Source organism: Polypterus senegalus, chromosome 11 (assembly GCF_016835505.1).
Source record: "Polypterus senegalus isolate Bchr_013 chromosome 11, ASM1683550v1, whole genome shotgun sequence".
Lineage (NCBI taxonomy): Eukaryota > Metazoa > Chordata > Cladistia > Polypteriformes > Polypteridae > Polypterus > Polypterus senegalus.
This window is the reverse complement of record NC_053164.1, coordinates 95,727,819-95,741,389: the sequence shown is the minus strand read 5'-3', so window position 1 is coordinate 95,741,389 and position 13,571 is coordinate 95,727,819. Positions and strand designations below refer to the sequence as shown.

Below are 13,571 nucleotides of genomic sequence, written 5' to 3'. Positions count from 1 at the left end.
TTTACTTTGAAGTCGGCAGTCTCCCCATGGCTAATCCTCCATATGTGTTTTGTTAATTAAGAGCACCATTGTTAATACATTTTGGCAATTTTCTTTTGTTCTAGTGGTTTGCTTAACACTATTTATATATGTGTACCATATACAGTGGTGTGAAAAACTATTTGCCCCTTTCCTGATTTCTTATTCTTTTGCATGTTTGTCACACAAAATGTTTCTGATCATCAAACACATTTAACCATTAGTCAAATATAACACAAGTAAACACAAAATGCAGTTTTTAAATGATGGTTTTTATTATTTAGGAGAAAAAATCCAAACCTACATGGCCCTGTGTGAAAAAGTAATTGCCCCCTGAACCTAATAACTGGTTGGGCCACCCTTAGCAGCAATAACTGCAATCAAGCATTTGCGATAACTTGCAATGAGTCTTTTACAGCGCTCTGGAGGAATTTTGGCCCACTCATCTTTGCAGAATTGTTGTAATTCAGCTTTATTTGAGGGTTTTCTAGCATGAACCGCCTTTTTAAGGTCATGCCATAGCATCTCAATTGGATTCAGGTCAGGACTTTGACTAGGCCACTCCAAAGTCTTCATTTTGTTTTTCTTCAGCCATTCAGAGGTGGATTTGCTGGTGTGTTTTGGGTCATTGTCCTGTTGCAGCACCCAAGATCGCTTCAGCTTGAGCTGACGAACATTCTCCTTCAGGATTTTTTGGTAGACAGTAGAATTCATGGTTCCATCTATCACAGCAAGCCTTCCAGGTCCTGAAGCAGCAAAACAACCCCAGACCATCACACTACCACCACCATATTTTACTGTTGGTATGATGTTCTTTTTCTGAAATGCTGTGTTCCTTTTGCCAGATGTAACGGGACATTTGCCTTCCAAAAGTTCAACTTTTGTCTCATCAGTCCACAAGGTATTTTCCCAAAAGTCTTGGCAATCATTGAGATGTTTCTTAGCAAAATTGAGACGAGCCCTAATGTTCTTTTGCTTAACAGTGGTTTGCGTCTTGGAAATCTGCCATGCAGGCTGTTTTTGCCCAGTCTCTTTCTTATGGTGGAGTCGTGAACACTGACCTTAATTGAGGCAAGTGAGGCCTGCAGTTCTTTAGACGTTGTCCTGGGGTCTTTTGTGACCTCTCGGATGAGTCGTCTCTGTGCTCTTGGGGTAATTTTGGTCGGCCGGCCACTCCTGGGAAGGTTCACCACTGTTCCATGTTTTTGCCATTTGTGGATAATGGCTCTCACTGTGGTTCACTGGAGTCCCAAAGCTTTAGAAATGGCTTTATAACCTTTACCAGACTGATAGATCTCAATTACTTCTGTTCTCATTTGTTCCTGAATTTCTTTGGATCTTGGCATGATGTCTAGCTTTTGAGGTGCTTTTGGTCTACTTCTCTGTGTCAGGCAGCTCCTATTTAAGTGATTTCTTGATTGTGGCAGTAATCAGGCCTGGGGGTGGCTACGGAAATTGAACTCAGGTGTAATACACCACAGTTAGGTTATTTTTTAACAAGGGGGAAATTACTTTTTCACACAGGGCCATGTAGGTTTGGATTTTGTTTTCTCCCTAAATAATAAAAACCATCATTTAAAAACTGCATTTTGTGTTTACTTGTGTTATATTTGACTAATGGTTAAATGTGTTTGATGATCAGAAACATTTTGTGTGACAAACATGCAAAAGAATAAGAAATCAGGAAGGGGGCAAATAGTTTTTCACACCACTGTATATAGTTTGAATTGGAGTATTGACATTGGAGTAAATGACTTTGTTCAGTGCCTTATAGTGAGTGGGAGAACAGGGAATGAACTGGCAGTGGTCTGCTCTTAGGTTACTGCAAATACCAAAGACACTGTGCCAAGTTTAATGAGCATGATAGATGATATGAACACCTCAGAACTAGACAGACAGATGGAAGGATGTACAGACAGACAGACAGGGACAAATACAGACAGACAGATGGATAGATGGACAGACTACCTACAATTAAAAGGGATAAGAGACTTATGAGAGTTGACTTTTCACTAAGTGCAGATATAGTGGTTTGTGGGGTGCACCATGGCGACATTTCCAGTGCTATGCAAGCTTTCTTCACATCAGTGTGTTGTGCAAGTGTCCCCTGTTAAACATTAAAGAGTTCACTTCCCATATCTGTATAATAAAAATATGATGCACACCAGTTTTTCAATTTTTAGCATTGTTTGAAGTATAAATGTTGCTATATTTTGAACCTATTCAAGCCCCTGATTGACAGTTGTGAGCTGTGCTCTAAATTACTACATTTCTTTATCAGCTATGCTACAGCCATAAGTTGGTCTAAGCTCTGAGGCTAAGGATCTGCACTGCCAATCGGAAGGTTGCCGGTTCGAATCCCGTAAATGCCATTAGGGACTCTGCTCTGTTGGGCCCTTGAGCAAGGCTCTTAACCTGCAGTTGCGGAGCGCTTTAAATAGTGAGAAAAGAACTATATAAATGCAAAGAATTATTTATAACAAGTTCTGCGGCTGCAGCATTTGTGTATGTCAGCTGCATGATCTCATTCTGTGTTCACGTGCTCTTGGACTGTTTGGAACTCTGAGTTGAAAATCATGAGGTTGCTGTTGATTTGTAACATGGTCTCCAGAAAAAAAGAGTAATTAAAAAATAGATAACATTTGTCATGGGAATGAAGACTAAAATTTATTAATTGCTGTACATGTGTACCACTTCATTTCAAATCCAGATTGATCAAAATTGGTCTGGCTGACCAGAAATATCCATCCAACCTGCTATATCCTAACTACAGGGCCACAGGGGTCTGCTGGAGCCAATCCCAGCCAACACAGGGCACAAGGTAGGAAACAAACCCCAGGCAGGGCGCCAGCCCACCGCAGGACGTGCACACACACACACACGCAGCACACTAGGGACAATTTAGGATCTCCAATGCACCTAAACTGCATGTCTTTGGACTGTGGGAGGAATCCAGAGTACTCAGAGGAAACCCACGCAGACGCAGGGAGGACCTGGGAAGTGAACCCGGGTCTCCAAACTGTGAGGCAGCAGCGCTACCCACTGCACCACCGTGCCACCCTGACCAGAAATATACAAATATAAAATACAGGTTTTATTTTATACAACTGACTTAAGGTGAAAGGTCAGCTTTACATTACAACTCATTGTTTGTCTCATTTGCAGCAGAGTTTGTTTTTTCTCACATGGAAGTCCTGACTCAGAAATTCGTATTCACATCATGTTAATGAAGCATTATTTCTGTAAATTGCAAGTCGATACTGACTGGACATAACACAGCACTGTCGAGCCATCATAAACAATCAACTCCCAATATAGGGAACAGTGTGGCACGCCATGACACCAATGTGAGCAAAGAAAAGCAGGTTGGTTCACTGCTGAAACATTTTCAATTAAAACTGTGTTGCCCTCGCCATATTCCAACCCTCAATTTAAGGCAATCCTTCACATGAAAGACAGAAGGCATTCATTAAGTAGGCTGGACAACTGAAGGTGAAAAGTGGACGAAGCCACACGCAAAAATGTAAGGACATGTGTCTCAAGTCTCTTTCAGTGTTATCGTCATATCGTCTGTGTACCAGCTTGTTTATTTTTTTCTTACTAATCATTCACCAGCTCCATTAAATATTAATTTACTAGCATAGTAAAAATGCCCATTTATTATGAGGGGCTTCATATTTGTACATCTTTTTGCTTTTCTTTGTCAGCCATCCATGCTCCATTGTGCACTTTTGCCCTCTTGTGGACATTGAATGACATTATGCTGCAAATAATTGTTTTCCTCTGAAAACAATTGGTTATTGAAAGATCCAACTGCACTTGTGGCAGCCTTAGTTGAACCGTTTGGTGAGAAAATCATACATTATGACTTAGCTCACCGATTGCTTCATTTTCTTCACAATGTTAAGAAAGTTAGTGTCTAACCATCTGACGTCAATGTCTTACTGCTTCATATACAGAGGTTGTGCTTGCGGAAAGAGCACACAAAAAAGAAAATAAAATGTTGGGGAGTCAACCCAGTCCTCACTATTTAATACGACAAAAGTCTTTAATGAAAAAAAAAAAAAGAGCACCCAATGAAGAATAAAATAAAAAGATCAAAACAACAAAGGTAAGGCCTGTTCTTGGTTTCCAAGAAAAAAAGGGATTTCATGGTCCTTTTAAATTTATCAGAACTCCTTCCTGCAGTTCACCCGGATCAACAAGTGATGCCTCCTTCTGGCACTGAGTTTCATGATGTGCTGCCCAAGAGGAGCGGAGTCAGTGGGCATCTTCTCAATACTATGAGGAGAAAAAGAGACAACATATTTAGTGTTAGCACCCCTCTCGCCTCAGGATAAGCCTGAAAGGTGATCCTCGGACGTGTGACACAAGAGAAATGTGTGCCAAGCTCAGCTCCTGGAGGGCCCCATACAGGTCAGGCGGTAGATAAAGTGCTGCCCCTTGTCAGGTTAAATCACCGAACTGTCAAAGGACTGACTCCATGTTGGAGGTGACAATGACCGGTATGGGGAGGAGAAAGAAAAGTAATATGTACCACAGTTAACACAAAAGCAACCATAAAAACACAAAACAAAGAGAGAAGTAACATAATTTAATATTGGTAAATTTTATTGTTTGAGGTTTGTACCCTGCAGATTCACATCTAGACACGTCTGATCTAGTAAATGAAATATAATAATTTAAAATTTCATTAATTTAACCATATTTTTTTCTACACAGTAATACAAATACAAGCACTCTGAGGGGTTTTTACAAGGGGAAAAGAGTTTGTACCTCATTATGAAAGGCTGTTAATGATAAGACCAAAGAAAGCTGTCAAATCAGTCCACTTGTAACCCTCGGCAGGGGAAATGTGACAGAGAACTCAAGAACCCATCCATCCACTCACTTGCTCGCTGGAAACCTCCTTGTGCGGGCTTTTCGTTTCAAGCCTGTCTTGTCATTCTCCTTGCTGCAGCACTTCTAGGACATAGATTTTCATTGAATTTGTGAAGTTATCGAAAGATCAAACCACAATTGTGGCAGCCTTAGTGGAACCGTTTGGAGAGAAAATGATAAATTTCTGACTTCGCTCGATGATTATTTCATTTTCTTCATAATATTAAGAAAGTGAGTGTTTAAGTATCTGACATGGAACCATTTGATGCTGAGAGAGGCAGGGGACAGGGGGCAATTAGGAATCATGGGAAAGTACAATTATTATCTTAATAAGGCCTTTGCACCCAAAAAGAATTTCAAAAGGGGTTTTGGCTGGTTTAATGCTGTAACGCTCAAGTCAAAGTATACCAACATATGAAATGTTCCTTTAACATCTAAAAGAAACTGCCGTTATGTGTTATGAAGTTTCCTGGCACAACCCCATGACTTGCGGGTTTACTGGCAATTTAAAATATATGAGTTAGTGTGTCTTAAGATGACCTAGAGCCCCGGACTGGTGCTGGTTCATGCTTTGTGCCCACTGCTGCCATCATAGTCTTTGGCCCTCTAAAACTAAACCGGATTGAACAGGTTTTTAAAAAAATGGATGGACAGCAATAACCAAATATACCCTACAGTTTTAACCATCACACATTCTGATTATTATATACATGAATGGCTGTCGCATCAGAAGGCTTTTAAAAATTATCAGCACTGAGCTATCTGAAAACAACAACATTGGGAAAGCAATGAATTTACAGCTTGTCCTAGGGGACCGCCAAGTTGGAGGAGTATGAAGTACCTGCAGGAAATGTTAAAAATCAAATTCTCCACTTTAAGTAACAGCAGATACAAGGAGAATGACTGGTTCACATCCTGTAAATTAACTTCTCACAACATGCAAAGAGGGAATTGTTAACTAAAGGAGCGCAGGGTGGAAGGTTTAAACCCTTTGGCAACACTGAACGGCTGAGCGAGGATGGGAGTGTGCGTGTGTAAGCATCACAGTGCCGTGTCCTGTTCCATTTCTGCTGCTTGTGTCACTTAACTGCATGAAGATGATGTTAGGGGGTGGAATTGATGACTAACATTGGTAGTGGATAATAAAATGCTCTTAAATTTAGATTTACTGGAAACAAACATTTTACGCTATACAGTACAGTAGTTCCTGTTTGATGGATGTGCTGCTGGTGATCAAACGCTCAAGGATATTTTCTTAATGTCTGTTATGCTACTGCAGCCAGAACTGGCAGCTCAGGCCCCAGTGACAGTGACTTGGATTGAACAAGTTAGACAATGTGATGTAATTTCGTAACGTTGCTGAGGACAGCCATCATATTTTCTAACCTCTAAAAGGACAAGGTTACCATGAACATACACTGCTATTTATCAGTTCATCTTAAACTTTCAAATGTGTTATAACAAAGTTTGTACACAGTTAAAAATAACATAAAACTTATGTTACCACAGTTTGGCAGAGCTCCATGTATCACTCCACGTGCTTCCCTGATACCAGTCACTCTGAAAGCCTATATGAATCAGAGGTCCTCTTAAAACTGAGTAAACACAGCCAAAAGTTCAAGTATGTGCTATTTAATACCATGTACGTCACATCAAACTACAATCTGATGACTAGTCCCAAATTCTTTTGAATTATTGAGATAGCCCTTAGAAATCCATGGTAAACAGAAATGAAGGCAGACGCAGCCCTCCAGTATAACCAGGGCTCTCCAGTGTTCATTGTTTAAAATGCCACAGTGTTCAGACCTAAGGGACACATATCTACGTACCCCTAAAAGGTACCCAATCCCCTGTGGAGTTTTCTAATAAGTAAGTCACTTTGTATGCTGACAATGCACGGCAATGCATGCTTTGTGTAAAGGTGGAATGGATTTAACTAAACTCCACTCTGCTCTTACACTCTTGTGATGAACACAGCGTGTGCAAAGTGAACAGCGCAGTGAGCAGCTCCTGCAGCAAGAAGTAAGTGCAAATGTGTCGTTTTCATAGACTACATTCTTTACGTTGTCTTTATGGGTGTGCTATATCTCACAGCCTGTGTACAGTTGTTCATTTTGAAACAACTTGACTTGTAGTTAATACGGGCGATGACAAAAGTTTAGACTTGTTCCTTCAAGAAGGCCAAGAACAAAAATAATTTCATGGAGAGCATGTTTTTTGGCAACATAAAACGTACTCAATCACAGTGCAATCTCTAAACTTTTTTGTTAAGATATTCTCAAATTGCCAATTTTGGATTTATATTTTGCTTGTAGAAGAGGTGACCAGATACTCTTTGGCTCTTATAGGATGATTCAGACAGGGGTTTCACTTCTATAGAACTTACTCACATGTCAGTAAGTAACAGCCAGCCCTGGTAGCATCATTCGGAATTAAGAAAATAAATATCTGACTGAATTACTCAACATGTAAATGGTAAACAGTAACCTCATAAGATTTCAAACAAGAACTATTATTGCAGTTGATCGTCTGATGCATGACACGTGAGAAGAGACGCATACCAAGTTCAGCTTCTAAAGGGCCATGTACAAGTCAGGAGGCAGATAGAGTGCAGCCCTCTGCCAGATAAAATCACCAAACTGTCAAAGGACCAACTCCATAATTGACCAGAATGGAGAGAAGTGGTGTGTAGAGTGAACAGACGATAACTCAGCATAGGATAACTCAGGATGATTGTGACAGGGGCTTTCACTTCTATAGTACTCACTTACTTGTTAGTAAATAAACACCAGCCCTAGTAGTGAAGAATTGAGAAATGACTGAATTACTAACCAATGGAATGGTAAACAGTAGAGCTTCATAATAATTCAACGAGAAGCGTTTTTGCAGACCAGTAAGTGAAATCATGTCATATTAACAAAGTGGTCTTCATTTCCATCATATATTGTTTTCTGAGTATTTAGCTTTCACATATTAATTTAAATGGTTTGCCAAAATGACTGCATGGAGCTTGTGTATCTCTAACATGTCTACACGATAAAAAGTTCACTATTAAAGTCATGGAACTGTTGTGGCAGTAAGACCAATTGAAAGGTTTTAGCAAGGAGAAAGAAAAAGAAAGCAACCTCACTGCACTGCAGAACTGTGCTAAATCCACAACACTTCTTCACTAAAAGATTCACCATATAATAGATCATCATCACTCACATCTGGTAGAGTGTATGGAATTTCAAACACCAGGTAGCCAGTGATAATGTCACTATAAATTACGTCAGGCTCAATGCAGATATTACTGTAATCCAAAGTGTTTCGTGGATGACAAAAGACTGTAAGAAGAGTAAGCATCTTTCATAGATTTCCTTGCTGATGTAAAATGCTTTTTAAAATGTTTCTGAGATTTGTGTTGGTACAATACACGTTCTGAACTTTAGGTGGGTCATTTCAAAATGCCATAGGCCATTCAGTATTCAACATACTGTTTTCACGTAACTGTGAAGAAAGGGCAAGCATTCACCCCCCTCCGCCAGCACCATAGTCGGCATAACTGACACAATACTGTGAGCTAGATAGACTGCGGAAAACCCAGGCAGAAGATAAGCAGCCACAATCACGTTTTGCACAACTCAATCCATCTCCGTTACTGTTATACACTTCAAACCACTTTCATTAGCAGGGGGCATCTGGGAGTCAAAAATGAAAGGAACAATTTGACTAATGTCCAATTGAGGGTATCACACCTACTGTAGAAATCTAGTGAACTCCAGATGGGAGGGTAATACCCAAAGCACCTGTGTAAGCCTGCCCACCCCTACACCCAAGATAGACAGCTGGATAATCTGGGTAAAAAGGGTCACCCGGGAGCAACTCCTGGTACTGTAACATTTCATTTTAATTCCACTGATTTAAGACACACCGATCAGTATAATTTCATGGCGGTTTGATCAGCTTGCTTTTTTCCTGTAGTCAGGAGAATATCACAAGCCAACACAAATTTTACACAGAATTACGTACATGTAAAAAATGAAATGAAAGGTAAAACTTTTCCTTCTGTAAACAACACTTCTCCACTCATTTAAAAAAATATTACAGTGACTCTCCTCGTGCCTCCCCAGGTAAACATCAGTAACTCCTGCCACATAAATGATTTCCCTTATGAAACACAGCCTAGCCCCACATGTCATCAGGCTAGCAGCCTCGTCTCAGTGTATTGTATTGAAGTAAACTGCTCTACAGACAGCTGACATATGAAGTAAATTCTTTTCCCCCCACATTCATTTTTTATTTATTTACTTTTATTTTCTGCATGTCTAACTTTTATCCTCTCATACTATATATGTGCAACACTTCTGCCTCTGTTAAAGGTGTATGCTTAAAGTGTAAAGCATTAAAAAGATAACTCAAAAATAAAAAACAGTTAAACAAAAACAGTGTTAGCCAACAGGTCCTTATCCAGCAGAGACCTTGTGTGTGAGAGGAACTCACTCTTGAGCAACTTGTGAATTTAAATACAAGTACAAATCCAATAAATACATCAGTATAAAAAAATGACAGTAAGGGAAAACAACATTCATTCAACTTGAAGCCAGTGTTTAAGCATTTTTTTTAAATTCACTTGAATCATTAAGAAAGCACAGAGGGCTCAGTCATTGCTTATTGGACTCTGGAAGCAACCACCCTTAAGGCCGGTAACCAGAGGTAGAAACCTGGAGAAGAGCTGGGGTGTGATGATTAAGAGATACAGTCATCTAGATTGGACACAGAAGACAACGACGTCAGCAAAAGAAAGAGAATGATTACATACAAGACCTGTCAATCTCCAATGCTTCATAGGGAAACTCCTTGGCCTTTTTGCACAACAATTGTACAACATAGTTGCTTCTTAGGAGTAATTAAAATCAGGCTTCCTCTGTCAGCTTCTTCCCAGACAACCTTAGAGTGAGCATCAGAATATTATGAAAAGAACATAAAATGGAAAACAATACTCAAAAAGCTGTAGATTTCCCCCTTTTTCAGTGAGGTCATTGTCCAGTTTTCAATGTGCTCGTCTGCCAATAGCGATAACATCTGTTCTCTTAACAGCCTTGTTACTTTTTCCCTTCAAAATATTTTTCTAAAATGTGCTTTTTAAATTTTGGTTTAGAACCTGAAAAAATGAATATCTATCTGCTTACTGAAATGTATTGGTGATCACGAAAGGAATGGATATATCAAATGAAAAACCAACACCGTCAGTAAGTTTTCTCTAGTTTGAGGCTTCCAAACATGAAGAATAAAACTCACATACTGTGTGTGCGCAAGGATGTTAAGATTTTGTTAACATGCACAACTTGTGCAGAGATGTGTTTCATCACCATGTCCTTTTAGCACTGCAGTGTCTCTCAGATGTAATCCACACCAACCAATTGTAAAAACTCTGATTTTGCTTTAAACATTTTCCATCCACACTGACAATTTGAAATCACTGTCTAAAGGTTTATCATCCACATTGAAAAGCAAGAAGTGTATAAATCTTGCTTAATGTGGGCATGTGTGGTTTGCATATGGAGCAAAGGAGACTGAAATGCCAAAAAACAGAGGCAAAACATGGTGTACCGGGAGAAAACGCCAAATCAGACTTCTCTGTCTGGAGAGACAGTGAAATACAACTACAGTGGTACCTCGGTATACATTCTTAATCCGTTCCAGATCCTTTGACTTATACCAAACAGGACGTAAACTAAACAAATTTTTCCCATAAGAAATAAAGGGAAAATGATTAATCCGTTCCAATGAAAAAAAATCCTATTGTTATTTGCATATTATACATTGATGGGGTTGCATAAAATAGTTTAAACACTGCTTAATACTAAAATACATAAATACAAAACTAATTAGATGAAATAAACGAAAATTTAACCTCACTTTACTTTTTAATAACGTCTTTGTTTTTCACAATCGTAGATACTGTCGTTCTCAGCATACAGTATGCAGCATCCAAGGCCTGGATACACATGCCACCTTCATACTTTTCAAGAACCAATTCAAATTTATACGAAAAAACACAAAATCACGTGAAAATTCACAGAGAGTTATAGCGCGGGTTGTTTACTGAATGCTAGCAACTGGCGTACTGACACTCGTGTGCAGTCGTGGCTTTGTCTCGATAGAAGTAAACAAGGGTAGTGCGTCGTGTTCAAGCATGCGAGTCGTATTCCAAACAAAGGTCTTATACCAAGCAAAATATTTCACGTCCAAACAGGACGTATACCAAGTTGGACTTATTCCAAACCGGATGTATACCAAGGTACCACTGTAGTTTTAAACATAACAAGTAAGTATAAGGTAGCCAAAGCCATGGAAAATATAGACTGGGAGCCTTGTCCAAATTAATATGGTAAAATATTTGAGCCATTCAAAGCATAGTTCCCATTGGCTCATGCAGAGAATCCCAACATTAAAGATGGGAGTTTATCACAATAAAACTGAAATCGGTACTTGATCACAAGACAATCAAGCTTCACAGTTTTTAAAAAGTTTCACCTTCCCCATTCACACTGTCATACGAGAGACAGTGTTTCCAAATGAATACACTTTGGAAACGGTTTTCAAAAAGATTTGGTGGTTGAAAACACAGTTTCACAGTGGATGGAAAACCAAAAAACAGCAATTCATCCGTGTTAGTGTGGACTAAGCTTCCGTCTTCATTCCAACCGAACCTTTCACTGAGTACCAAATTAATGTTTTCAGTGATTACTGAAATGCTATTAATAACCAGCTGAAAAGCCATCTTACTCTTAAATCACACTCTAGTGTGTACAAGTAGGAATGAAGATGACAATGTCATAAAAATCAGGTACAAGGCTCTGAAGCACGGGTCTCCACGCTCCTCTTTTTTAGAGCATTTTGACGTCACAGTAGCACATGACAGACTTTTAATAGACCTTCACAAACTGCATCTGCACATTGCTTCTCTTTAAAAGAATACACCTTCGGATCATAGTTTGCTATCCTCATTTAAAATCAAAACCTGGCAGCCAAAAAAACAAAAGAAAAAAAAAAAACTTTTACAGAACTAACAAACATTTGAATGCATACATGAATTTAAATTTATACATTGTAGAAAATGAACCGACTGACATATTGGCAGTGCTTGATATTCGTACTTTACAGCTTGAATCGCCAAACATGGGAAAGAAAAAGGGGTTACGACAGCCTTGATCAGAGTAGTTAAAGTATAATATGAGCAGAGTATCGAACTCCAACAACGGCAACAGTTTGTTTTACGTGATTTGCCTTCATCCAATATCTTTATAAATTTCTTTTGTATATAACTGCCTCTTGGTTGTGTTATAAAAGATCATTTGAACAGAATAATTTACTGTGTACTCTTTCTCTTTAATCAGCAGCTGTTAAAATTTATAAAAATAAAAATAAAACAATTATGGGGGATTTTGGGAGGCCTCTGCTAAGCTACAAAAGGATTGAGGAAGGGGATACTCCATGTTTTTATATTTGTTTTCTTTTGAGGTCCTAGGCCTAACCCCTTCCTCATCCTGTCCTAACCTCAGAGTTGCAGTTCCTTGGAGATTTTTGTGGCAATGTGTTGGAAGGCAAGGGGAGCACCCCATACCCGTCTGAAGCATATTCCACTAGTTGCTGCAGGTCCTGCTGGCAGGTGGCACACTTCAGCTTCAAAAGCAATGCGGGAGCCCGCTACTCCATTGGTACAAGACAGCAGAAATGGTCCAGCACTGTGCACTTGGCACCCACAGGCTTGCACAGCCTCTCTTAGTGCTGCCAACATCTCCGTTGGGTCCTGTGTGCTCCGCACCTTCACATCCCAGCCAGATCGGGAGGCCCGGGGCTCTGCCTCTTTTTTATTCCCAGGTAGATGGCGACTAGATTAGAGAAAGACAGAGAATATGTGTTATTAACATACAAAATAATAATAATAATTCTTTACATTTATATAGCGCTACTCTCTCTATTCTCAAAGCATTTTGCAAGGTCCACGCGGGGAACACCTGGGATGAATAAAAACTTTTTTGGCTAATTTTGGACATCAGATAAGCTGATTCTATTCAAGTATTTCTGTTACATACTGTAAGCATACGATTATAATGAAATCTTATTTTATGCACAAAACTTGTCAAGTGAACAGAAAACAAAGCAGTCTTAATATACAAACTATCACATAAATCAAGTAAACAAAAAAACAAAACATAATTACTGGGTAGCATACACTTTAAATATTTTCACAGGATGACGTCTTTTCATTAAGTAGCAATTTATTGTGTCTGTCATTAAACAATACACATGTGTCATACCATCCCAAGTTATACTATCCACAGACAAGATACATTTCAAAACCAATGATTATGTCTTTTCTAAATTTCAGACAAATGATGCCTAAGGTGATATTCTTTCAAACATTTTTTAGCACTTCTATTACTAATTGCAAACAACTATTATAAGATATTTGACCGCTGAAAATATTCAGCCCCAAAATGTCACATTCAGCATTTGGGTTGTACTCTGTTTATGAATGGCACTTTTAAACAGTGCCTTTTGTTCTAAAAGAAATGAGTGATGTGTCACACCGCATTACACTGTGGGGTGTTAACACCAGCCTTAGAGGACTGTGCTTCATTTACAATGAGGAACACCAATAGTAGTTACATGCTGGAAACCAT

At 39.1% G+C, this 13,571-nt stretch overlaps 2 protein-coding genes across 4 annotated transcripts in view; one reads left to right on the top strand and one right to left on the bottom strand.

Annotated features, from left to right (window-relative positions):
- The window catches only part of LOC120539329 (solute carrier family 22 member 6-A-like), a 64,218-nt gene that overhangs the window by 44,267 nt on the left and 6,380 nt on the right, over positions 1-13,571 (top strand). The gene's annotated exons all lie outside the window — the stretch shown is intronic.
- The window catches only part of mark4b (MAP/microtubule affinity-regulating kinase 4b), a 187,237-nt gene continuing 185,538 nt past the window's right edge, over positions 11,873-13,571 (bottom strand). Inside the window, exon 17 of one of the 3 annotated variants that reach the window (XM_039769300.1) lies at positions 11,873-12,776. In XM_039769300.1, coding sequence (XP_039625234.1) covers positions 12,443-12,776 — 334 coding nt within the window. In that variant the 3' untranslated portion in view covers positions 11,873-12,442. The remainder of the gene's footprint in view (positions 12,777-13,571) is intronic. The other 2 variants (XM_039769301.1, XM_039769302.1) reach the window with 2 other exon arrangements.